This window comes from Artemia franciscana, chromosome 10, assembly GCF_032884065.1.
Source record: "Artemia franciscana chromosome 10, ASM3288406v1, whole genome shotgun sequence".
Lineage (NCBI taxonomy): Eukaryota > Metazoa > Arthropoda > Branchiopoda > Anostraca > Artemiidae > Artemia > Artemia franciscana.
Window position 1 is genome coordinate 37,113,303 of NC_088872.1, and position 26,936 is coordinate 37,140,238.

Consider the following 26,936-nt stretch of genomic DNA (forward strand, 5'->3'; position numbering starts at 1 on the left):
ATTGCTAGTCCCTTTGGGAGATATACTAAGATAGAACAAGACACAAAGTATTCACTTATTTCATTTTAAAAGACCTTAAATTTAAAGCTTTTAAGCATACCAAAACGTCAGAGAAAAAATATATACTCTACGTTGTGTAAAGATGAACAAAATAGATAAATAAACCAAATAGTCTGGGTTATAGTTATGCGGAATTTACCCCTCAATGGCCCTAGCAGTAAATCTTTGTTTCAATATTATGCATATATACCTTTTTAAGGACCGGTAATATTGGTCTATGAACTCCATAGCTTCCTTGATAACAAGTTCACGATTTCTCACTTTCCTATCTGACAAGTTCATCCATATGCTACCGCAGCATATTTCTTCTCCACATGAGCCATTCTGAAATTAAATAATTTGAGTATTAAAGGTCAGGATTGAATGGGAAGCAAAGAACGGCAAGCAAATAGGTAGCAGTTTTTGGAAATTAGTGCTGCTCATCGAAAGAAATTTGCTAGGAAAATTGTTTGATTCTAGAAAAAGAAAACAATCTTGAAATAATTAGAAATATCTCCTACAAATAAGTACAATCTTGTTAAAAATCATTAAATTCAGCATGTCTGAGAGCCCTGGGAGGGATCTTTCTCCTCGCTCTCTGTGAAATCTGCGGTCCACCAAGGCAGGCGGTCATGGTAATGTGCCATTTAATTTTTTAGGGCTTTTCTTACTAGTTTCCTCGGGGCATTTTGTATGAAAACTGTTATCGTAGAATATACAGGTTAGCAAATTGGTCCACCAGTCTTATTTGCGCTACTCCCAGTAGAGCTATTTGGGCCAAAAAGTACCCCAAAAAAAGTGTCGGGGCTGTAAACTTAAAATCTGTATCATCGGTTCCTAATTTCAAACTAGAATTAGCGTAGAATTCTGATTTTACTCGAGAAAGAACGGTTTTCGTTAGCTGTCAGTATCACTTTGACTAAAGACTTAAAATACCCCCCCTCCTCCAGTGTCACTATTTTGGACGAAAAATAGCCCAAAAATACTGCATGAGCCGTAAAATTAAAAACTGTACCGTCGGCTCTTAATTTCATCCTAGAATTAACGTGGAATTCTGGTTTCACCCGAGAAAGTATGATTTTTACTGGCTATCAGTCTCGCTTTGACCAAAAAATCTAATATGCCATATACGATGCCTTTTATCCAATCAAAGGCCATTTCACGATCCGCTTAGTTCGAATTTAGGACTTCTCTCACAGTTTCTACTACCAATATGCATGTGCATGCGCGTGAACAGGGCGCGAGGGCACTGAGCTAAAATAACAATACTTGGAGGTACATTTTTAAAGTGGCTGTGATATATATTGACCTCTTTCACCATCCTAATATTGGGGATAGCACTCATTCAAAAGAGGATGAATTTTTCTCAGTGCCCTCAGGGCAGAAACGATAAAGATTGCGTAACAGCTAAGTAGTCTAATAAGCCAAAGTGGCATCTAGCAAAATGTCCTCTAATTGGTTTAGTCAGGTGAAAATACGTATTTGACCCGGCAATTGATCAACAGAAATGTTTTTGGTGCTAAAATGTTCAGAAAAGATCACTTAATACCACATCCAAAATTGGCAAAAATTGGCTGTGCAGAAATATCCTTTTTTCAGAGAAAAAAGGGGGAAAGGGGAAGGAATCTCGAATTTAAATTCCTGCAATGTTTTCTGGATTTAATGGTTATATACTTTTATCTTGAGACCAAGGAGGCCGCCAAAAATTAAATCAGAATTGAAAATTTCTCTTACTTAGTACCCCATTCCAACCCCAGCAATATCAAAGGAAGATAAAAAATCAGAATTTTAATTTGGGCAGTATTTGGTGGATTGATCTGTATTTCTATTAGTTAAAGTCTGGGAAGGACAAAATTTACATAAAAATTGAAAATTCATTACTTAGTACCCCATTTCCACCCTAGGCGAGGTCAGAAGGAGGTAAAAATACGATTTGTACAATTATAATTACATTAAACATAATTGAAAGAATATTTAAATACAATTTTACTTCCTTTTAATTCAAAATCGGAGAGAAGGAGAAGGACATTACAATTGGAGAACTTCATCACTTGAGTGCATCAATTCCATCCTAATAGAGGTCAGACCGGGATGAAAAATCAGAGCCTTAATTTGTGGAGTATTTGGTGGATTGAAAGGTTGTTTATTATTAATTCATATCTGTAGAGACTGAAAATGACATCATCATTGAAAAATTACATCCTTTAGTACCTCATTTTTGCCCTAAGCGAGGTCAACTGAAACATTTTTTTTTATTCCAAGTCAATGAATATTCATCGTCACCGAAAGGATCCAGGAGAGATGATAAACATATTTTTGAAGACTTTTTTTGGGAAGAAGACATGTAGTCTCCTGGCATGTTGATTGCGATGCACTACATGGTCTTTTGAGCATGATTGAGACCACTCAGAACCCTATGCAGTTGATCAATTCACCTATTAAAACGTAAGAAAAAATTGAATAGTTTTGGAATCAATTGATTTGGTGCACAAAGTTCATTGCAAAATGGTCCCTCCGTTGTCTAGATTGATAGATGCGGTCAGGTCCATACCTACCTTGATACGTGCGATTGCATTCATACCTACATAGATAGAAATAATCAATCTCATCCCTGCGTTGGTAGAAGGGTGTCTCATCATCCATAATTCGCCCCAAGAGGTCTTAATACATCTAATTTGTTTTTACTCTTAGATCACAACAATTGGATCATGGAATGAACCGGTTTCGATCTTGGCAGCTGGTTTGCTAAGTTGTTTCGATCTACACTACCCATAGCTAAAAATATATTGCTCCGGTTGCCGCAGATTTTGTATCCTCTTCAATACATGATTTGGGGCCTGGGAAGGATTTTAAAGAAAATGTTTCACAAAATCTCAGGTCCGGTGTACGATCCCTTTCCGAGCGATTTGAATCTCAACAAAGCGGAAAAGATTTAAAAAGGTCGAGAAACACTGCATCACTCATCAGACTCTATTCAGGTCAGAAGCGAAAGACATAACTCTTTTCAAAAAAGAAAAAAGAAACAAAGATTAAAAACTGTTAGGTCGAAAAAGATTTCTTTTCTTAGAAATTGAATATCTACCATATAAGAAAATCTTGTTCTTCATCACCTCATGTCCAAATCTTTTCAATTCGGAAAATGTCGATGTGAGTGTAAAACATGGTTACTATGATCAATTTTACCAGCAACAGCCGCTCTCCGAAAAGCTACATTTTCAAATTTATACCAGCGAAGACTGTTTCATAGATTAAAATACTTAGCTACCCTTAGCTAAAAATATACTGCTCCAATTACCACTAATTTTGTATCCTCTACAATACATGATTGGGGAACTGGGAAGAATTAAGGAAAATGTGTCACAAAATCTCAGGTCCGGTGCACGATCCCTTTGCGAGCTATTTGAATCTCCAAAAAGTGGAAAAGGTTTAAAAAGTTCGCGAAACACTGCATCATTCATAAGGCTCTACTCAGGTCAGAAGCGAAAGACATAACTCTTTTCAAAAAAGAAAAAGAAACAAAGAGTAAAAACTGTTAGGTCGAAAAAGATTTCTTCTCCTAGAAATGTGATATCTACCACATAAAAAAATATTATCCTTCAGTCACCTCATCTCCAAATCTTTTCAATGCGGAAAATGTCGATGTAAGTGTAGAATATGGTTACTATTGACAATTTTACCAGCAACAACTGCTTTCCGAAAACTTACATTTTTCAGACTTATACCAGTGAAGGCTTTTTCATAGATTTGATTTCCACATATATAGATTCACATGTGATTGTCATGAAATCTGAAAATGCAAAACCAAGTGTAGCCGAGAGGTACTCCTGTGAAAATTACATACTAAACAATATTTTTTAGACAAATAAGTGTCTACATAAGCGGTTCGTTGGTGAGCACAAGCAACAATCTTTCAAACTATGCAAGTTGTATACAATTTATTTGATGACTACAATGTCCTACAGCCTTTTGCGAGTTATGGCTATTGGATATGAATATAAAACGGACACTGGCACTAGCAATATATTTAGAGATGCGACAACAAAAGTTTTACCCTCGGTTTCGAAAATGAATCATGAAATATATAATATACCTCAGTGGTCACCTCCCAATGTTAAGATTGACATAAAGTTACAAATTGCTCCGTCAAATTTTATTTTGCGAAAAGTGCTTGGTACTGCACCTTATGAACAGTCTCTCTCACCTTGGTAATACTTCATATACGAAAACAACAAGCTACGACTTCTGTTGCTTCTGCAATTGAGAAATTATGATATAGTGGAAATAACATCAAACTGCTCGTTCCTCATACAATCACAAATCAATAACATATTGCTATGGTAGACGTACCTAGACCAACTCGTCATGTATCAATGGCGAAATTTCTTCAAAACTTGCACTGGCTTTTGTAATAAGTGCCATAGGGTTATGGACAAATTCTCCACATAAATTTGAAATGTTTGTACTTTGATGTCTTGTATGTAAAGAAAATAGAAACCAAATCTACAATTCATTATTTGATAAATCCTGCAGAACACTATCTGAGTTGTCAATGCAATCATTAGATCGAGATTCACAGCTATTTGAAAACGGTGTAGCCGAAGAAATGTTTGCAAAACTCATGCTATCATTATGCGGAATTTGTCGGGTACTCAAGATATGAGTGTTGTCTAAACGGGTACAGTACGTTTAGATTGTACCTTTGACGAATCATTGGAAGAGAGTGTAGCATTAATCTCACTAAGTTAATTTCAAACCTATTGGAAAATTACCCCTGATGGTTGTGTTCTATTAGACTTTGCACCATGAACACAAACCAAATAATCAATATATACAATTTGGATTCTTACATGTCCAAATAAGAATCCTATTGTATACCCTTGGATTCTCTCGACTATATTCAATTGGTTAACAATACCCTTATCATTGCTAATAGTATTCCATCAACTCTAAAGACGGGACATTAGCTATGCATCTTTCAAACAACGAAGAATTTGTATTTTTAGATCCTCTTGGCCTACCGTATACTTTCTACTTGCCTCACCTTAAAAATTTTCCAGAGTAAAGTGGAAAATCTACTATTCAAAATCAGAAGCGAGTGCAAGATTTATCAACCAAAAGTTGTGTTTTCATGCACTACTGTATTTTCTTTTTTGATACACTATCAGTGAATTTCTCAGCATTTATGAAGACAATCCTTGATTGAACGACTTTCTAGTAAAAATACTATTTCCTACCGGTATAATATAAATTTCAGTGCCCTAAAAGTGAAACGCTATAAAAATAATTGTGAATTTGTTTAATGATAAAACTAGTATGTACAATAAAAAATATGTCCTTTAAATTTCCTCTTCAACGTATAGGTTACCCTCGGTAATGATAAGTGGCGGCAGTTCTTCCGGATTCAACTTTTATCCCTTGGCATGCAAAGTCAGGGTCACATTTTCTACAATGTAACTTCATTTTTATTATGTGTCTTTGTGAAGTAAATGATACTTTTTTCATTCATATTGCAAAATTCACGTGTTTCAATTTGATTATTTGAAATTATGTCACATGTAGTGTTTTCAAATGGAGAATCCCTTTAACAGCCAAATAAAAATCAGTAGGCCTATAATCATAGTAACCATTGTTTTCACAGCGGTTGCGTATAAAACAGATTCTCTCGTTACATAAACAGTTAAAGCGTAGACTGGATTCTTCCTCGAAAAACATTTTAAAAGCAAAACAATACCAGTCTCTTGAAAATAAACTAAAATCTAGTTTAGGGTTACACGGATCAAATTTATCATAGTGACAATTTGAGCATAGGAATCCTCTAGCATAAGAGCCACAAATTTCTTCAAGACAGGAAATACAGTCTTTAATTCCTACTGCATATCGTCTAGACAATTTAGACGGATTCGATAATCTACAATTTCATCATGCTCGTCAACAATAGTAAAATTCTCACAGGACAACTAGCTTCCCAGTTTATACATGCATAGTGGACTCTCATAGAACACTTTTCAATGTTGACTCTCTCACCGCCAAAATGAAACTGACTTTCGATCGATAAAGATAGTGTTCTTTTCTAGTTCTAGAGAGAAAGGAGTAATCTAGTAATATCAAAACTCAAAATCATCTGAATCTGCTTGAACAGGATCTTCTAAATCGTTGACTTATTTATAGTTCTTATGAAAAATCATTTTGTAGAGTCTTAAATCTTCATTCAATTTTAAGGTAGTGCTCAAAAGCAATTACACAAAACAATTTGTTTTGTTTCGATTAGTATGTCAATAAATCCAGTAAATGCCTTTTGGCCACGACTCATAAGCATCATACAATAATTCAAACTTGGAGATTCATCTTTCATAATATTATCAAGCATTCTTTGAGAAAATATATTTTTTGGTTTTTGAAAATGATCATTTAGATTCAGTAATTCTCCAGAATTACAAAATCCTGCATGATATTATATTTCATAAATCCATCCATTTTTTAATCCTAACACTCTCACTGCTGACTACAGACAAACTAACAAATCAAATGAATTTTTCTATTTCAGGAATACCCTTAAAGAGAGGAACGGTAAGCTACTAAAAACCTCTAACATTTCGATTTAGAAACAATTTATTTCATAACTAGAACAATATATCGCTCATTTTCCACATACTGATTCAAGTTATTTTCCTAGATATATTTCAATATTGCATTTAAAGCAGCTTTAAGTCTATGTATATGCATTATATCAAGTTTCGCTGCAAAACATAACTGCTCCTTCAATTTGGATTTAATGTAAGATATCACATATCTTGCATACATCTCATCCCGCTCAAGGCTTATTCAAGATCATCTTGTAGTTTCTACTTCTACGTTTGGTACTCTTGTATTTGTATCATTGCTGCTGCTAGCTCTACTATCAACCTCCGATAGTGTAAACAAACTACTCATTTTCAAATAAAAACTTGATGAAATATATACATTCAAGCTGTTCTCCCTCTGAAATCTACTTTCTTACTAGCATAAAATACATTGAAAATCCACCTTTATATTAGATCTGGTTGCAATGGCTCGTTGCTAGGGCCTCATGTACTTATGCAAATGAGATGTAACCACTAGTATATAAAATCTGGCTGCTAGTGAAGGTCCATGACTGGATCTGGTTACTAATCAAACCGGTTATGCAAATTATATCTTAATACGATTTTCTGAAAAAAATTAGATTCGGCATACGGTGACGTGTATTTCATTTGAGTTAGATGGTTAAGTCTTGGAAAATGTTTACACCAATTTTATAAGCAAAAAGAAATTGATTTGTATATGAATGACAAGCAAAAGTCTGTGCCAGAATTAAGAAATGATGAGTGGTTGTTGCATTCACGCTTTTTATTGGATACTGTCTACAAACTTAATGAACTAAATATATCATTGCAAGGAAAAGACAACCTCACAGCCAGTGCATTTAATCACATCAGAGCATGTCAGAAGAAATTGTTGTTATCAGAATCACAATGGAAAACTAATAATGCTCACCACTTTCCAAAGTTAAGAGAATTTAAGAAATCAAAATGGTAATAAATATATCAAATATGCGAAGGAAACAAGAGTTGGAAAAAATTCAAAAATTCAAAGAAAACTCCAAAAAGGAGATGAAAAATTCCTCTCCTTTTCATGTTAAAATTGAGTCTGCTCCAGAATATCTCCAAATGGATCTGATGAAATACAGCGCAATAATGAATTAAAACGTATGTTTAAAAATTCAGAATCCAAAAATAGATTTTTTTTTGCATTTACATCACAAAAAAAAATTATCCAACTCAAGAATTTGACGCAAAAAGTTGTTAGCGCTTTTTGTTCAACTTACACTTGCGAATCGTTTTTTTCAAAAATGAATTGACCAAAAACAAAACAGCTTAAACATAACAGAGGCTAACCTTCAATACCAATTACGATGTGCAAATACCCGAATTGAGATCGACTTGCAAAAGCTAAGTAAAATAGTGGAGAAACAAATATCGCACTAGTGAAATAAATATTTTTCTGTGATTGTATTTCGCTATATTTTATTTTTAGCATTATACGACTTTTACAATGTGCATTTAGTATTATTATTATATTATCTATATTTATATGTAAAAATAATAGTAACCATAATTTATAAAAATTCCTTTTTTTCGATTTTTCACTAAAAAAAAAAACTATAATAGGTTGAAATCTAATATGTGTATGTATAATTTTATATGCAGCCCGCGGAGTTATGATGCATTTCCAAAGTGGCCCGCGATATAATTTGGGTTGACCACCCCTACTCTAGAGGAAGTTAAAAACTATCATTGAGCAGAGGTTAAAAAACAAGTTTATTGCGTATTATAGATTGAATGGATCTTTTCGTCTGCTAATCTAGCCAAAGCAAGTTCACTTTTTCAAGATTTATTTCCGCTTTGACCTTCATTTATTAGGTTGAAAAACGTTCGGTGCTGATTATAAAAACTGCCAATCTTTAAGGTATTTAAGATTATAAAATGTCTTTTAATAAAATTGTTAAATATTGAATTGAATCTATATTCCCCTTCATCTCTGTTGACACTAATCCCCTCATAGATAGTTTTTTAATCTCAGTTATTTCTCTAAAGCTTTGTAAATGCCCAACAGAAGTATCAATAATTTTTGGTTGATCATTTAGTATATTATGGTGTAGGAAGTCAAATAATTGCAAGTAAATGCATAAACTATTTCTATTTTAGAAACAATTTTTTCCATTAATTAAAAGGATTACCAATGGTCAGAGCTTTGAGTCATTGTTAGCAAATATTTTGAAGAATATTCGAATGCTATTTTGGTCATTTGAAATTAAGGTGAATAAGAAATTGAATGTTTTTTATTACATATAAATCTTTTAGGGGGAAAATTTGCCTTTACAATTGAAAAAGAAACAGAGAATAAGCTAATATTTTAGGATTTTGCTATAGAGCAACTAGCTATAAGCTCTTTAATAAACAGTGGAAAAGACAAGATTTCAAAAAACGCACAAAGTATGCAGAATACCTTGATTTTGTGGAAACTTTTATGCGGAGCACAACGAAATTCAAGAAATAGATTACAACAAACCAAAAATGCAGCGTTCTCTAGGATATAATAAAAAACCATAAACTTTAGAATCACCAATTGCAGAGCTTTTGTCTGAGTTTCCATACCATAGTATACTATTTGATCAACAAGAATAATTTGATACTACTCTTCGACTTTTGCAAAGTTTTCAAGAAATAATAAAAATGAAAATTAACTATCTATGGGAGATTAGTATCGATGGATACGAGTGGGGAATGTATATTCATTCCAATTTACCATAACTTAAATAAAAGACAGGTCAAAGCCTTGGCCCTGAATAAGTTTCAATCTTACAAATAAAGGACAATATAAACTATGAAACAGTCAAAATGTCAAACTGATTCGGCTAGAATAGGAAATGACATTCAATTTATAAAACGCATTAATATTTCTCATTGACTTGTGTTTAATTATAAACTTTGAATTCTTCTAGAATTTATTCCATTTTAACTTTTTAAATTCAAACCTAGGTTTTAAGTAGGATTTTTAAATAAAAATATTGTTTCATTTTACTTCAGTCCCATTCAGAAGTTTAATTCAGGCATAGCTACATGATGAGATTTTATTTAAATGTATTTCCTTTTATCTTTCTCTTTCGTATAGTTTTTGTGTGTGTGTCCGTTTATCATGTTTTGTTTGAGTTAGTTTTTGTTTCTTGTGTTTGTATATACTCCCTTCCTTGCTGATAAAGACGTCCGAATGTGAAGCCAAGATATTCGGAATTTTTGTTACTAAATTGTTTTTGTCCCTTTTCCTATGTAAAATACCACGCCCATTTTTCTATATTTTTATTCATTTAAATTTTAAGATCTGCCTATTTTTGCAGGTGTCGAGCCTTTTTTTCTAAGATGAAACGAATTTCCATTTCCTAGTTGCTTTCAACGAGTAATTTAAGATTTATAAAAGTTTACAATTTAGAATAATCATCATGAGTAAAGCCTATTGATACAAATGTTGCAGCATGCTATTTATTCTAGATATACTAAGCACCAATGATTTAGTTGGCTTTAGACTTTTACAGTTATTAATTAAAAAAAAATCCAAAATTGAGTTTTTTCAAAGGAAAGTAAAGGCTATGTTAAACTTAAAATCTGAAGAAATAGAAACCTACAATAACTCAAACTTAAAGCGACGTGAGATTACTATGAAAAAATAAATGAAACCCAAACGAACAGAAATTATATAAACTATCACAGCAAAAGAACATATAACAGGTAATAACATAAATGAATAAATGAATCCTAAAAGGAGTAAAGTTTAAATTGAATATACAAATCAAGCTTAGAACTGACTTGAATATTTTGCTATTGAAGTGTAAATGACACCCAAAACGAACAGAAATTAGATAAACTTTTAAAGCCAAAGAACATATAACAGGTACTAATACAAATGAATAAATAAATCTGAAAAGGAGTAAAGCTCAAATTGAATATACAAATCAAGTTTAAAACTAACAAGAATATTTTGTTATTGAAGTATAAATGAAACCCAAAACGAAAAGAAATAAGACAAACAATCATAGCAAAAACATACAATAGGTAACAACATAAATGAATAAAGAAATCTTAAAACGAGTGAAACTTAAATTTAATATACAAATCCAAAATTTAAAATAACAAAAGTCACTACAAACAAGAGTTTGGGTTGCCTCCTTCTCTCACTGTAAAAGAATGGAACAATAAATGAAACCCAAAACGAACAGAAATTAAATAAACTTTTAAAGCAAAAGAACACATAACAGGTACTAATACAAATGAATAAATAAATATGAAAAGGAGTAAAACTTAAATTGAATATACAAATCAAGTTTAAAACTAACAAGAATATTTTGCTCTTCAAGCATAAATGAAACCCAAAACGAAAAGAAATAAAACAAACAATCATAGTAAAAACATACAATAGGTAATAACATAAATGAATAAAGAAATCTTAGAACGAGTGAAACTTAAATTGAATATGATAATCAAAATTTAAATTAACAAAAATCACTACAAACAAGAGTTTGGGTTGCCTCCTTCTCTCACTGTATAAGAATGGAAAAATAAATGAAACCCAAAACGAACAGAAATTAAATAAACTTTTAAAGCAAAAGAACATGTAACAGGTACTAATACACAAGAATAAATAAATCTGATAAGGAGTAAAGCTTAAATTGAATATACAAATCAAGTTTAAAACTAACAAGAATATTTTGCTATTGAAGCGTAAATGAAACCCAAAACGAAAAGAAATAATACAAACAATCATAGCAAAAAACATACAATAGTTAATAACCTAAATGAATAAAGAAATCTTAAAACGACTGAAACTTGAATTGAATATCCAAATAAAAATTTGAATTAAAAAAATCACTGCAAACAAGAGTTGGGGCTGCCTCCTTCTCTCACTGTAAAAGTCTCAAACCTACTGTGTCATTGGTCCTTTACTAAAAAGCTGTATCTTGAACAGTCTCGGAAAGTTCAAATAAAATCAAACTGAATATTTGATATTAATTACTGAAAGATCATCAGTTCAAAGTTTTATTTCAATGTAGTTTTGTATCTTCATTTTCAATATTATAATAACTGGAAAAAAATGTTTTGCAATATAATTCGTTTTCAGTGCAGCACCAATGACGCATTAGGCTTCAGAATTTTACAGTTAGGGAAGGGGGCAGTATCCAAACTCTTGCTTGTGGTGAAACTATATTTGTCTTGAACAAGCTTGGAAAAAACTAATAAAATAAACTGAATATTGGTTACATAAATGATATTAATTGCTGAAAGCTCATCAGTTAAAAATTTTAATTTTACTATAGTATTTTTGCTTATTTTCAAAGTTGTAATTAGTAAAAAGCAAACATTTGTTATATAATTTGCCTGGGGGAGGGGAAGGGGCAGGGGGAGGGCAATGGAGGGGAAACAGGGCTCAGCTCCCATATTTTCGGAATTAAGAATTCCGGACATAAGAGTTAATGCGTTGTTTTTTTTTGGGGAAGGGGGGGGGGGTTTGGGCCATGGAGGGAGGGACAGGGGTGAGCTCCCATATTTTTGGAATAAAATATAGTTAAAGACTTTTTTTGGAGGGAGGTTGTCAGGCCGTGGAGGGAGGGCCAGGGTTTGGCTCAAATGATTTTTGGAATAATGGATCGTTAATAAGTTTTTTAGGGGGAAGATTGGGCCATGTAGAGAGGACGAGGGGTCAGCTCCCATATTTTTGAGTAAAATATCGTTAATATATTTTGGGGGATGGGGAGTTGGGCCATGGAAGGATGACCAGGGGTTAGCTCCCATAATTTATAATTGATAGGTTTTTTGGGGGGAGGGGGGGAGGAAGATCAGGCCAGAGAGGGTCAGAGTCATCTCCCATGAGTTTTGGAATAAGATATCGTTAATAAGTTCTTTTTTCAGTGAGGGTGGGGGTCAGTCTTATCTGGTCTTTGAACTATTTTAAAAACCCTTACATAAAAACCTTAAATGCCCTAAGGGTATAATTTACAACATTTGTCTCTGTGCTATGGGGGGTTGTGTCAACTCCTGAGTTTTTTTTAAAGGGGGGGGTAATTTTCAACATAACACCTTAAGTTAGGTATTCTATCACTATAAACTCAACATTTCGTTCGCAATTAGAAGACACGGAAGGCTTTGCCACCTTCATTGGAAATTTGTTTTACTTTTGGGCAAGGCTAGAAAAGGAAATTTAGGAAATTTTCCGGGAACTCTCTCTGAAAATAATCTAGTGAATGATCTGGACGTTTATTATTTTGTGAATGACCCGAAAAGCTACTTAATTTTGTTTGTTTAAATATGCTAGTTTCAATTATATTATTTTCGTAATTCTATTGACGATCGCTGCATATGTTATCGAAATATCTGGATTTTTGTACCTGTTTTTTCACTGTCGAAATAAAATGGCTTTATCCCTATTTGAAAGTTTATTTGTTCGTTACAGGGGGAGGGGAGGACAGTTGCTCCTCATTTCGTTTTTACTTTTAAGACGGAAACTAGAGCTTTCAATTTCTAATCGATCGAGTCCCCTCCGAAGCTTATGCGACCACCTTTTTGTAAAAACCTTATCTGTACCCGGGGCATATGTTACAACCTTTACCCCGGGGAGTGGGGGGGTTACATTGACCCCAAAGATTTTATTATTTGATCGTTGAACTATTTCGAATCACTTTTGAAATGGTTCGAATCGCGAATCACTTTCGAATCCCTTCAATCACATTCGACTCTTAAAGAAGGAAGTAGAATTTTCAATTTCCAATGAAATAAGCTTCACTCTGAAGTTTGTATGACTGCCCCTTCCATTAAAACCTTATATACCCCCCCCCCCCGGGGCATAGCTTATAATAGCTTTTTCCTGGCTCTGGAGGGTTGTTTCAACACCAGAGTTTTCGTGATCTGATATCCGTTCAGTCTTTTCTTACTGTTAAAAAGGGCACCAGGACTTCTAAATTTGAATCGAGTTAGCTCGTTTAAAATTTTCAATGATGTTTTTCAAACAGTTCGTGGTAACGAACTGTAGTAAGGAGCGACCCGGCTCAATAGTAACCAAAACTCTAAAAATGGAATTTTGATACCAATAGCTACATCAAAAGAATCGCATTTTAATGCTGGTTTTAAATATATAAGTTTCATCAAGTTTAGTCTTACCCATCAAAAGTTACGAGCCTGAGAAAATTTGCGTTATTTTAGAAAATAGGGGGAAACGCCCCCTAAAAGTCATAGAATCTTAACGAAAATCACACCATCAAATTCAGCGTATCAGAGAACCCTACTGTAGAAGTTTTGAGCTCCTATCTACAAAAATGTGGAATTTTGCATTTTTTGCCAGAAGGCAGATCACGGATGCGTGTTTATTTGTTTATTTGTTTATTTGTTTTTTTTTGTTTTTTTTTTCTTTTTCCCAGGGGTGATCGTATCGACCCAGTTGTCCTAGAATGTTGCTAGAGGGCTCATTCTAACGGAAATGAAAAGTTCTAGTGCCCTTTTTAAGTGACCAAAAAAATTGGAGGGCACCTAGACCCCCTCCCACGCTAATTATTTTCCCAAAGTCAACGGATCAAAATTCTGAGATAGCCATTTTATCCAGCGTAGTCGAAAAACCTTATAACTATGTCTTTGGGGACGACTTACTCCCCCACAGTCCCCGTGGGAGGGGCAACAAGTTACAAACTTTGACCTGTGCTTACATATAGTAATGGTTATTGGGAAGTATACAGGCGTTTTCAGGAAGATTTTTTTGGTTTGGGGGAGGGGTTGAGAAGAGGGGGATATGCTGGGGGAACTTTCCTTCGAGAATTTGTAATGGGAGAAGAAAATTTCCATGAAGGGAGAGCAGGATTTACTGGCATTATTTAAAAAAAAAACAATTAAAAAATAAAAGTGAAAAAGCCTTTTCAGCTGGAAGTAAGGAACAGCAATAAAACTTAAAACAAACAGAAATTATTACCCATATGAGGGGCTCACCTCCTTCTAATACCTCGCTCTTTACGCTAAAGTATTTTCGGTAATTTCAACTACTTATTCTACGGCTTTTGTGATTCAGGGGGTCATTCTTAATGAATTGGGATAAAATTTAAGCTTTAGTGTAAAGAGCGAGGTACTGACGATGGGGCGAATCCCCTCATATATGTAATAAAAACATGAGAATAAAAAAGTTCTTTACGTAAGCTAATTTATAAGTAACGTAAATCTTTTACCAATAAAAAGATTCGTAAAAAATTAAAAGTTCTAGTTGCCTTTTTAATTAACCAAAAAATCGGGGGCCAACTAGGCTTCGTCCCCCGCTCTTTTTTTCTCCAAATCATTCGATCAAAATTATGAGAAAGCCATTGAGCCAAAAAAAAAAAAATATGCAAATTTCGTTTTGATTATTCCTCTGCGGAGAGCCAAAATCAAAACATGCATTGATTCAAAAACGTTCAGAAATTAAATAAAAAAAACAAGTTTTTTCAACTGAAAGTAAGGAGTGACATCAAAACTTAAAACGCACAGAAATTACTTCGTATATGAAAGAGGCTGCTTCCTCATCAACGCCCCGCTCTTTACGCTAAAGTTTTTTACTGTTTTAGAAAGAAGAATTGAGAGAAAGAGTCAAACTTTAGCGTAAAGAGCGGGGCGTTGATGAGGAAGCAGCCTCTTTCATATACGAAGTAATTTCTGTGCGTTTTAAGTTTTGATGTCACTCCTTACTTTCAGTTGAAAAAACTTGTTTTTTTTATTTAATAGCTATTATAGAATGATGCTACGAATGAAATTACTTATGTGTCCTTTTGAAGCCCTGCATGCATACAATTTTTTTTGTTCAATTGAAACTCCTAAGCGTTCCCTAAAAGTTTCATCTTTATCATTCATCCCTAGCGTCATTAATTACAGCAACTGTAGTGGTAGTATTAAAAGTACAAATTTAATGCCTTTTGGCTAATTCAATATCCCTTACAAATTACCTTTAGATGTTTAAATTAACAATATAAGTTGTCCTTCAGGTATTACTTTGTCGCCTTTCCTAAAGTCCACTTGTTCATAGTCTGTTTTGATTTAATTTACTGTTTTAAAAAGTAGAGTTAAGAGAAAGAGTCAAACTTTAGCGTAAAGAGCGGGGCGTTGATGAGGAAGCAGCCCCTTTCATATACGAAGTAATTTTTGTTCGTTTTAAGTTTTAATGTCGCTCTTTACTTTCTGTTAAATAACTTGTTTTTTTTTATTTAATTGCTTCAAAGCTTCACCTTAATACCCTTCGCTTGCGCAGTAGCAATAGTTGTAGCAGCATTAGTAGCAGTATGCGCATAGCTCTTTTGGTTTTTTTCAATATCCCCTTCAACACACGCTGAAAGTTTCAGCTTGATACCATCAACCGTTCCTGAAGCATTTCTTATCCGTCTGCTAGAAAGCTATAGGGCATAGCGTGTTTCCAATTACTTCTATATAATTTCTATATATCCCATTTTTTTCTTTAATACCCTTATTTTTAATAGCAGTATTAGTAGTAGTAGCAGTAGAATTAACAGTAGTAACCTAAGTCTTAGTGGTAGTAGTAGCAATAGAAGTGGTAATAATAGTAACAGTAGTAGTAACATGAGTAGAGGCAGTAGTATTAGGATGCAAATATCTTATTTTGGTTAGTTCAACACCCCTAACAACACGCCCTGTTAGTTTCAATTTCAAACACCATATTATATTCTATTTTATCTATCCCAAAGGCCTTATTATATGATCCCTGGACTCTTTTGGAACAAAAGGCTATCTTAAAATTTTTATCGGATGTATTTGTGGAAAATACGACGTAGAGGAGAGGGCGAATGCCCCCGGTCACTTTGACTCTTAAAAGGGAATTGAAGCATCTGATTTCCAATCAAATGAGCCCCCTTTGAGTTTATACGGACAAACAGTTCATCAAAACCTTATATGCCCCCAGGGCATAACTCAAAATCCTTGCATTAATGGGCTATGGGGGGGGGGTGTCATCATGGAAAAAATAATTCCTAGACTTTTTGACCACGGTAAACAAATGGGATATCTCAACATTTTGATTAGATGTGTTTTGAGAATTGATATATGTGGGGAAGGGGCTTATTGCCCTCTAAATGCCTTAGACCATTAAAAAGACCATTTCAATTTTCAATCGAATGAGCCTTTTTTGAAACTTCTACGATAACAAATGGCCATCTCAAAATTTCTATCATATGTATTTCGGGAAAATACGAGGTGTGGGGGGGTATAATATTACTTTGAATTTTAAAAAGAGAATTAGAACTTCTGATTACTAATCCAATGAGGCCCCTCCAAAGTTTAAACGACCATCTTTTCTATATAAACCTTATAAAACCCAAGGGAAAAACCTACAACCCTTGCCCTGGGGCCTGTGGGGGGGGGTTATCCTCAAACACGTGATTTCAGGACCTTTTAAGTACTTGAGCAAAATGGCTATCTCAAAATTGTGATTAGATATGTTTTGGGAAATGATGGGCGTGGGAGGGGGTTACATGCACTCCAATCATTTGCGACTATTAAAAGGGGCACTAGCTCCTTCATTTCCGATCGAATGAGCCTTTTTTGAAGTTTTTACGGCAAGAAATGGCCACCTCAGCATTTCTATCAGATGCATTTTGTAAAACACTAGGTGTGGGTGTGGTGGGGAAGGGGGGGTCACCTTCCAATCACTCAAAATCTTGTAAAGAGTACTAGATTTTCTGGCCAATCCAGTGAGCCCCCTCCCAAGTTTATACAACCACCTTTCCTATAAGAATCTTATATACCCCTAAGAAATAACTAACTATCCTTGCACCTAAGGGCTGTGGGGGGGGGGGGGGTTAACATACTCGATGAAATAATTTCTAGATCTTCTAACCATGCTGCACAAAATGGCTATCTCAAAATTTTAATTAGATAAGTGTGGGGAAATGATAAGCGTGGGAGGGGGTTAGTTGCCCTCCAATCATTTTCGACCATTAAAAGGGGCAGTAACCCTTCAATTCTTAAGCGAATGAGCCTTTTTTGAAGTTTTTACGAAAAAACTTGCCATCTCAAAATTTCTATCATATGGATTTTGAGAAAATACGAGGTAAGTGGGGGGGCGGGGTAACCACCCTCTGATCGCTCTGAAACTAACAAAGGGCACTGGAACTTCTGATTATCAGTCCAATGAGTCCCTCCAGAGTTTATACGATCACCCTTTTAATATAAGCCTCATATGCCCGTTTGTATAAGCCTAATGGAATGGTAGGCGTAGGAGAAAGGTTTGTTGCCCTCTAATTACTTTTTACTCTTAAAAAGGGCACAAGCCCTTTCAATTTCCAACCGAATGAGCACTTTTTGAATTTTCTACGACAATTCCTTCGATACAAAGTGCCCTGGTTGAAAACCATAAAGCTAAAAAAAAATAACACATTGTGCCCATATCACTCTTTACTTAGGTAGCACTATTGCGCTGCCAACTATCAATAAGCAATGATAGTAATCTTAGCAGAGATGAAACCAGCAGAGATGAAAAAAAAATAACACATTGTGCCCATATCACTCTTTACTTAGGTAGCACTATTACGCTGCCAACGATCAATAAGCAATGATAGTAATCTTAGCAGAGATGAAACCAGCAGAGATGAAAAATAAAAAAAAATAACACATTGTGCCCATATCACTCTTTACTTAGGTAGCACTATTGCGCTGCCAACGATCAATAAGCAATGATAGTAATCTTAGCAGAGATGAAACCAGCAAAGATGAAAAATAAAAATAAATAACACATTGTGCCCATATCACTCTTTACTTAGGTAGCACTATTGAGCTGCCAACTATCAATAAGCAATGATAGTAATCTTAGCAGAGATGAAACCAGCAGAGATGAAAAATAAAAATAAATAACACATTGTGCCCATATCACTCTTTACTTAGGTAGCACTATTACGCTGCCAACGATCAATAAGCAATGATAGTAATCTTAGCAGAGATGAAACCAGCAGAGATGAAAAAAAAAATAACACATTGTGCCCATATCACTCTTTACTTAGGTAGCACTATTACGCTGCCAACGATCAATAAGCAATGATAGTAATCTTAGCAGAGATGAAACCAGCAGAGATGAAAAATAAAAATAAATAACACATTGTGCCCATATCACTCTTTACTTAGGTAGCACTATTACGCTGCCAACGATCAATAAGCAAGGATAGTAATCTTAGCAGAGATGAAACCAGCAGAGATGAAAAATAAAAAAAAATAACACATTGTGCCCATATCACTCTTTACTTAGGTAGCACTATTACGCTGCCAACGATCAATAAGCAATTATAGTAATCTTAGCAGAGATGAAACCATCTTTCTTTAAGTATCCTTCTAGAGAACTACGCATTATAGTTCAAGTAATTGGATGGAGAGTAAATGAAGAGGGCCAAGTGTAATCTGCAACAATACTTTAAAAAGTTTGCCGGATTACGATTTGATAGTTGGTGACACTGATTTAGAACTGCATGAAATTGCTTTTACAATTACTGGAGGAATGGTAGAACGGTAATGTAATTTTGGAATGGTGTCGTCAAGTGCTACTGCGGACTGTGTTGCAAAATCGATTCACAATAAGGACAAAATGATTTTGACGTGTACCTATGAGGGCTACTCATCTCTAGTTTATCGATAATATACACTGGTTGTCAGAAAAAGTGATATGTCGTAGTTGAACCACTATCTGTTCTATTTCAATCCCAATCCCTTCAGGATGCGGCATCATTGATTAATCAGGTATAGAATGAACATTACTTGCAGTACTACCATCAAATGGATAACGATAAAAAAAATTTTAGAAGTTTACAAAGAATTTTAGCAAGATGCATTTCTATAGTTCTTCTTGCTTCAGAGTGGAAATCTCCCCAACGCTTTGGTAAAATGCTCTTTGTGAGCTCTGATTCCTTTGAAGACATATTTTAATCCAGTTTTTATGGGACCTTTATTTCGTCAATGCAAGACTAAATTCGAAGGATTCTTATTTCAAATGAGAATTTATCAGTTAGGAAACGGTTTCAGGTGATGAAAGGGTTTTGACCCGAAGTCATACTTTGTTACTGACACTTACAAGACATCTTTCTATTGACTAAATGAATTTCCTTCTGAGGATGACTTTTGACATTTTAAGTTCATAGAACACTCTTGTTTCTCTTTTTTACAAAATTAAAAACTTTTGCAATTTTAGACACGGCCACCAATCGACAAAATTATAGGGGTTGGGCAAGGATTTCTTTTTATTGTTAACGAAGGTACAAATTTTTTTCAAAATCTAGGCAAAGGCAGTGGCCCCTGTCCCCTTTTCTGTTGCCGTCTCTGATTATACAGCAAGAAGTAACAGTTTCTGGCAAACGTTTTGAGAAGGATTATGATCAAAAACAAAAACTTGTTTCCTAACTGCTTTTGCATAGCCTGCCTTTTGCCGTAGCAGTGTTTTAACACCACAGCGGTTTTCTGCCACCATATGTTTTCCACCACCTTTTAATTCAGGTAGGTCAGAATAGACATAGATATAGACATAGGCATAGGCATAAGAACAGACATAGACATAGACATAGAAATAGACATAGACATAGACACAGATATAGACAAAAAAATAGACATATACATATACATAGACATAGACATATTTAGACATAGACATAGACATAGACTAACCTAACCTGTCTATTCTGGCCCAACTAATCCTCTTGATGATGCAAGTTTTCCTGGGTGGCAGAAAACATATGGTGGCGGAAAACTGCGGTGACGTTAAAACACCCACTCCCCTTTTGCAAAGGAAAAGAATTGGCGCTTTATTGAAATATCTAAAGCAATATACTTTTTTGTGCTTAACTCAACTTATAAGTCATTGAAAAAGAGATACATAGCATGCACTATTTTGATCAATTTTTTTTTGATCAATTTGTTGCTAATCTGAGCATTCTGAAATGTTTTATTATATCTTAAATCCTTTTTTTTCAGAAATTCTCGTTCCATTTAAAGGAAGTTTTACTCTCAAACTCAGCTCCGACCCTTTGGCCTATTTGATAATTACTCATCAAATACAAATGTGAGCCAGAAATTAAAATAAAAGTAGTGTGCCGTTCCACCGAAAGAACTAGAACGAATTTCTAGAAAATATGCTCATTTCTTCATAGAGTCTCGTTACAAACCAATTTCGACTTTATAATATTTTATGTTTGAAACAGATATTCACAAAAATATATCAGAAAAGAAAATTTAGGAACCACTAAAAAAGTATATAGTAAAATAAAATTTCTCCAAATATTTTTTTTATTTCTTGTATTTTATATATAGTTATACTATTTTTACAAATTCACAAGTCCCTGTCCACATTCTGGTTGGTAGCTTATGATGAATATAGTATCAGTCTATGCAAAACAAAATGAAGGTAAATGAAGGACAGGCGAAATTGAAAAAAAAAACTAAAAAGAAGCTAATTAAAAACAAAATTAGAAAATAAAAAAAAGTGCCATTGGTACGATATTGGTACCAACATCATACCTGCTTTTTGTTGAAAAAATCCTGATTTAAGTAACAAATTGGTACAAGCTTAAAGCTTAATGCAATTGATTGTGTAATTTTTTTTGGCTAAATGACTTTCTCATTGTTTTGATCGGATGATTTTGAGAAAAAAGGAGCGGGGTAGGAGTCCTAGTTGCCCTCCAGGTTTTTGGTTACTTAAAAAGGCAACTAGAACTTTTAATTTTTTTAAGAACGTTTTTATTAGTAAAAATTATACATAACTTACGAATTAACTTATGTAACGAACTTCTGTATTCGTATTTTTTTATTACGTATATGAGGAGGTCGCACCCTCGTCAATACCTCGCTCTTTACACTAAAGCTTAAATTTTGTCCCAATCACTTAAGAATGACCCCTGAATCACAAAGGCCGTAGAATAAATAGTTGAAATTACTAAAAATATTTTAGCATAAAGAGTGAGGTATTAGGAGGAGGTGAACCCTATGTGCGTAATAATTTCTGTTAGTTTTAAGTTTTAATGCTGCTTCTTACTTTCAGTTGAAAAAACTTTTTCTCTTAGAAAGAATCTCTTAAAAGAAAAGTTAAATTAACCTGAATGGTGATAAGGAAAACTTTGATAGTCCCTGGTTTTAATAAACCTCGTGAGTTATAAGTTGATATTTGATGCTGTTTGCCATTAAACTCATTTAATCATAAGAATTTATCCTGGGAAAATGGATTGACAGATAGCTCAGGTCCCACACTTTAAAAATACAGAAAACAGTCGTGCCATTGGTATGATATTGGTACCAACATCGTTCATGCTTTCTGTTGACAAAAATTCTGATTTAAGTAATGCGCTGGTACAAGCTTACAGCTTGATATAATTGAATGCGTTATTTCTTTTCTTGCGACACTGTTTTTTTTAATACCCAGAAAGTAAACACAAAAGGCGCTTTGGGACGACGGCTCATAGTGGGAAAATATGATAGAGCCGTTTTGATCTCGTTTAGAAAGGAGGATGTCGATCCGAGCAGCTGCAACTCATTTCAAAACGAAGAAATGGCTCTTCTAAACTTTCCGCCACATTGTTCCCACTGTGTCCAATCCTTGGATATTTTTGTTTTTTTATCCTTTCCACAGTGGTTTGAAGCTGAGGTTTAATTAATGGCTTGAATGAAAAAAAGGTTTCTATTCACCAAATGGCTGAGCTTTGTTTTAAATCCTACCTAGAAAAGCTTCCTCTGGCCAATACTATTTCCTCTTTCAAAAACGCTGGAATCTGGCCTTTCGACACAAACGTCTTCAGTGAAGTGGATTTCCTCCCGTCGAAAGTGACTGACCGAACTACGCAATATCAAGCAAGCCCAAATCACGCAAATGGAACAGCCTTGGAATATGATAAAATTCGCCTGTCCGGGACCAGGAATGGTATTTCTATATCTGGGTGATCGTCTGGCCCAAGTCCTGCTGCCAGGCCATCAACCTCAAACCAGCGAGGTCAGTTTGCCAGAATAATCCCAGAAATGACTAGACCTTTTCCACGTATAGAAAGAATTCACGCAGGTTCTGGTAAGTACTGCACACCTGGAAGACCTAGGGTACTCACTAACACCCAAGAAAGGGGGAGAAATTGAGGTAAAATAGGGTGGAAAAGGAGGGAAAAACGCTCTGAGCTAACGCCCGTGGTGTATCTCAAACTGAATAAGTTATTTGATAGTTTATTACACATTGGTGAACAAGACAACCATAATGACCAGCCTTGTAAGTGGGAGATTACGTCCTTATCTAATTCTAGCTAAAGAAGTCAACCCGCTGTTACGTTGCATTAGTCCAGGATATTGCAGAAGCTGAAGCTATGGTCAATTTCATGCGACACAAATGCGAAAAGCCTGTCTTCCCCTAGTTAGAAGATGTTGCAAATGTGGATTTTTCTTATATTCTCCAAAGTCGGTAGAGACCTTTATCCTGTGGAGGATCGGGCAGAGTGCTTTGGATTTAATCCTCCAGCTCTGCTGGATGATCCATCAGAGCTTTCGCCTTGAATTTGATTTTTCAACACAAAATGTGCCCTAATCAACCTAGCTAAAAATATTTTGACTTGTTTAAATATGCATTTTAATAATTTTGTACAACTGTATTCGAAGTGCAAAAACTGTTCTATGGAAGAATCTAGTGTTTCTGTACAATCTCAAACAGGTTTCTGGTACAGTTTTGCTTGTCTGGTTCAAGCTCCACCGTTTCCGAGCCAACCCCATCAGGTGGATTTTGTTCAGACACTTTGGCCAAAAATATAAATGCAAATTTTGGGAGAATTTCAAGATGAAAAAATGTGAAAAAACCTTGAACATTCCTTATTCTGAGAATTGTCTAGAAAATACCAAATTCCCATTTTCCTTTCATAAGCAAATTGAGATATTTGCGATTACCCAATTTTGTTCGCTTCAACCCCAACCTCCCCTGCTCTTTTTCTTGCTTAAAGAGGAAACTAAAACTTTTAATTTCTGTTTGAAAAAGCCATTTTTAATTCTTTAGAATCATTGGTCAAATAAAATCACCCTGGAGAAAAAGCAAAAAACAAGAAATAAATACGAATGAGTTATCTTTATTTTGGGATAAAATGAAAATTTTCACTTTTTCTAGGTAGGAGCTCGATACCTCTACGTTAGGGTTCAAGATTAATCATCCAGATTTTTGTTAAGATTATTCATCTACTTTTGTGTGTTTTACCCCTTGTTTAAAAACGGACAAAAAAGAACAGAGGAGGTGATATGTCATATAATGCAGAGCTTTGATTAGAATCAAAGCTCTGATTAGAAGAGATTAGAAGATTTGAAAATAGGCAGTAAAGTGGCCACCATTTGCTCACCAAAATCCAAAACTTAAATTAATAATTTTTGCACTATTCATACATTTATTTTCTATTATACAAAACCTCTAAAAAACAACAATGTTGTAAAAACCATCCTGCTCTGCAAAAAAAAGTAAACCCGAAAATCCAAAACAGACAACCAAAAAAAGTAATGGTATCAATTTATTTGCCTCAGTACCATAGTGAGACTCGAAAACAAATTTTGATAGTAAAACAAGTGAATATTTTGCTTTTCAACCTCGTTGTGACAGAACAATCCTCAAATATCATTTCGACAGCCTAAAGAAGTTAGGATTTTAAATTTCCATTCCTTGTTATTATGAAATGAAGATTATCGCCTCCCAGTTGGCTTTTGTGGCAATACGGACAGATTCCCTTGATTAACCTAAATTTGATTAAATACTTTTTGGCGGTATGCGTCATTAGTAAAATCTAACAGAGACCGCACAAAGTAAGTGAAACCTTGTTTCAAAATTGTTTGCAAAGCGAAACCGTCTTAACAATTAAAATCTTATTAAAAACTCAACTATTAAAACCAATTACAAAAAAAGTAACTTTCGTCTTAGCCAAAACCAGAGCATGCGGTCCCAACCACAAATCCACCACTGCGTTAAGGGGGGCACGCTCCCACCACGCCCCCTGGATCTCCTACTGGGTAACATGATCCCCATATCTCTAAGGGAAAGGGCTTTAGGTTATGAAATTTGCGCGTTATTTACGTATAGTGTCTGTTACTGGGAGGTATGCAGACATTTTTAAGGAGGAAGATTTTGTACTTAGGGCGGGTTTTCATGGGGAGAATTTTCCATTGGGAGGGAAATTTCCTAGGGTTGACTTTACAGGGGAAATTTTACACTGGGTGATTTGACAGAATGTCTATACGAAATTCTTTTTATTTTCCTTAATTTCTCTTTGCCAACACTATTTTGCATGTGGAGATGCTCCGGGGCAATTGTCCGCAGGAAATTTTAAATCAGTTTAAATACCCGGGGAAAAATTTCCATGGTGGAATTTCCAGAGTGATTGGAAAAATGATTAGAAATTAGTCTTTTTCAAATTATTAATTTAAAAAACTTTTTCCATAAGACAAGTTTTACAAAGGAAAATAATGAGCTCCATTAAGCCAAGAATGAGCAAAAATAAGGTCAAATAATCTTCCAAGCGTAAAAGTACCACACATCACAATCAATAAATAAATGGAACTCAAAACGAACAGAAATTACAATAAATAGCCGAGTAAAACTCAAAACAAGAAAAAAATCACATGAGTAGGGCTGATAACCCCCATGCCTTCTCAAAACCAGAACACAATTTGCGCTTTACTGAAAAAAAAAACAACAAACAAATGACCGTGGATTGTAAGTTTAATTGACATTTCTTCCTTAATTTTTTGATAATTTGTTATTTATGAAATTAAGAAAGGTGAAAACATTTCAAATGTATATTGTTTTCAGTAAAGTACAAGATGTGTTCTAGTCTTTAAAAGGCTTCGTCACACAATTCTGGTCTTTTAAAGGGTTGAAGGCATCGTCACATAATCTTAAAAATTAGTCTTTTATAATTAAGTCACAACAAAATCGAAATCAAAACAAAATTTCACGTAGTCTTACAAAATTAGTCTTCTATAAAGAAGTAAGTGAATGAAGTCCTTGACAAGTTCTCAAATTTTTAAAGAGATTTAAAATTTACTGTAAAGAGCGAAAGTTGAGGAAGGGGTTTCCACCCTCCTTATATATTCCCTCTGCCTTTTCGAGACCAGAACAGAATTTGCGCTTTACTGAGAAAAATGACAAACAACCCTATGACCGTGGATTATCAGTTAGATTGACATATACTGACATATATTGACATTTCTTTGTTAAGGTTTTGACAATTTTTCATTTATGAAAGTAAGAAAGGTGAAAACATTTCAAATGTATTTTGTTTCAGTAAAGCGCAAATTGATTGGATGTGTTCTGGGAAACGGTGGCAAGGGAGGGGGGGTTATTTGCCCTCCAATCACTTCTGATCATTAAAAAGGGCACTGAACCCTTTCAATTTCTAATTAAATGAGCTGTGTTTGAAGTTTTTACGACAACAAATGGCCATCTCAAAATTTCTATCAGATGCATTTCGGGAAAATACAGGGTGTTGGAGGAGGAAATCCACCCTCCGATCACTTTGAGTCTTAAAAAGGTCACTAAAACTTCTGATCACGAGACCAATGTGCCCCCTCCGAAGTTTATACGATCACGCTTTCTATATATACCTTATACACCCCCAGGGCATGACTTACAGCTCTTTCCCTGATGGGTGTTGGGGGTTGCCATTCTCAAAGACATATTTTCGGGACCTTTTAATTACGTTAAACAAAATGGCTATCTCAAATTTACTATTGTTTGAGATTGGGGAAATGGTGGAAAATGGGGAGGGGGTGGGTTAGTCACCCTCCAATCACAGTCGACTATTAAAAAGGGCACTGGTCTTTTCAATTTCCAATTGAATGAGCTGTTTTTGAAGTTTCTACGAGAACAATTGGTCATCTCAAAATTAAAATCAGATGCAATTTCATGAAAAAAAGAGATGTAGGGGAGATATCCACCCTCCGATCACTCTGAATCTTAAAAAGAGCACCAAAACGTCTGATTACCAATCCAGTGTTTCCCCTCTAAAAGTTATATGATCACCCTTTTTATACATTAAATAAACCCTTGCCCTGAGGGCTCTGGGGGTTGTCATCCTTAAACTCATGATTTCCGGACCTTTTAATTACGTTGAACAAAATGACTATCTAACAATTTGAATTAGATGGGTTTTGGGAAATGGTGGGCGTGGGAAGAGGGTTAGTTGCCCTCCAATCACTTTCGACTATTAAAAAGGGCACTAGCTCTTTCAGTTTCCAATCGAATAAGCTCTTTTCGAAGTTTTTAAGACAACAAATCGCCATCTCAAAATTTCTGGCAGTGGCATTTTGGGGAAATATAAGGCGTGTGGGAGGGGGGGGGTATCTTAT

At 34.6% G+C, this 26,936-nt stretch overlaps 1 protein-coding gene across 1 annotated transcript in view; it reads right to left on the bottom strand.

Annotated features, from left to right (window-relative positions):
* LOC136032155 (nitric oxide synthase-like protein) overlaps positions 1 to 26,936 on the bottom strand; it is a gene marked incomplete in the record, with an annotated part of 293,001 nt that overhangs the window by 228,815 nt on the left and 37,250 nt on the right. The window contains 1 exon segment of the mRNA XM_065712338.1: positions 251 to 384. Coding sequence (XP_065568410.1) covers positions 251 to 384 — 134 coding nt within the window.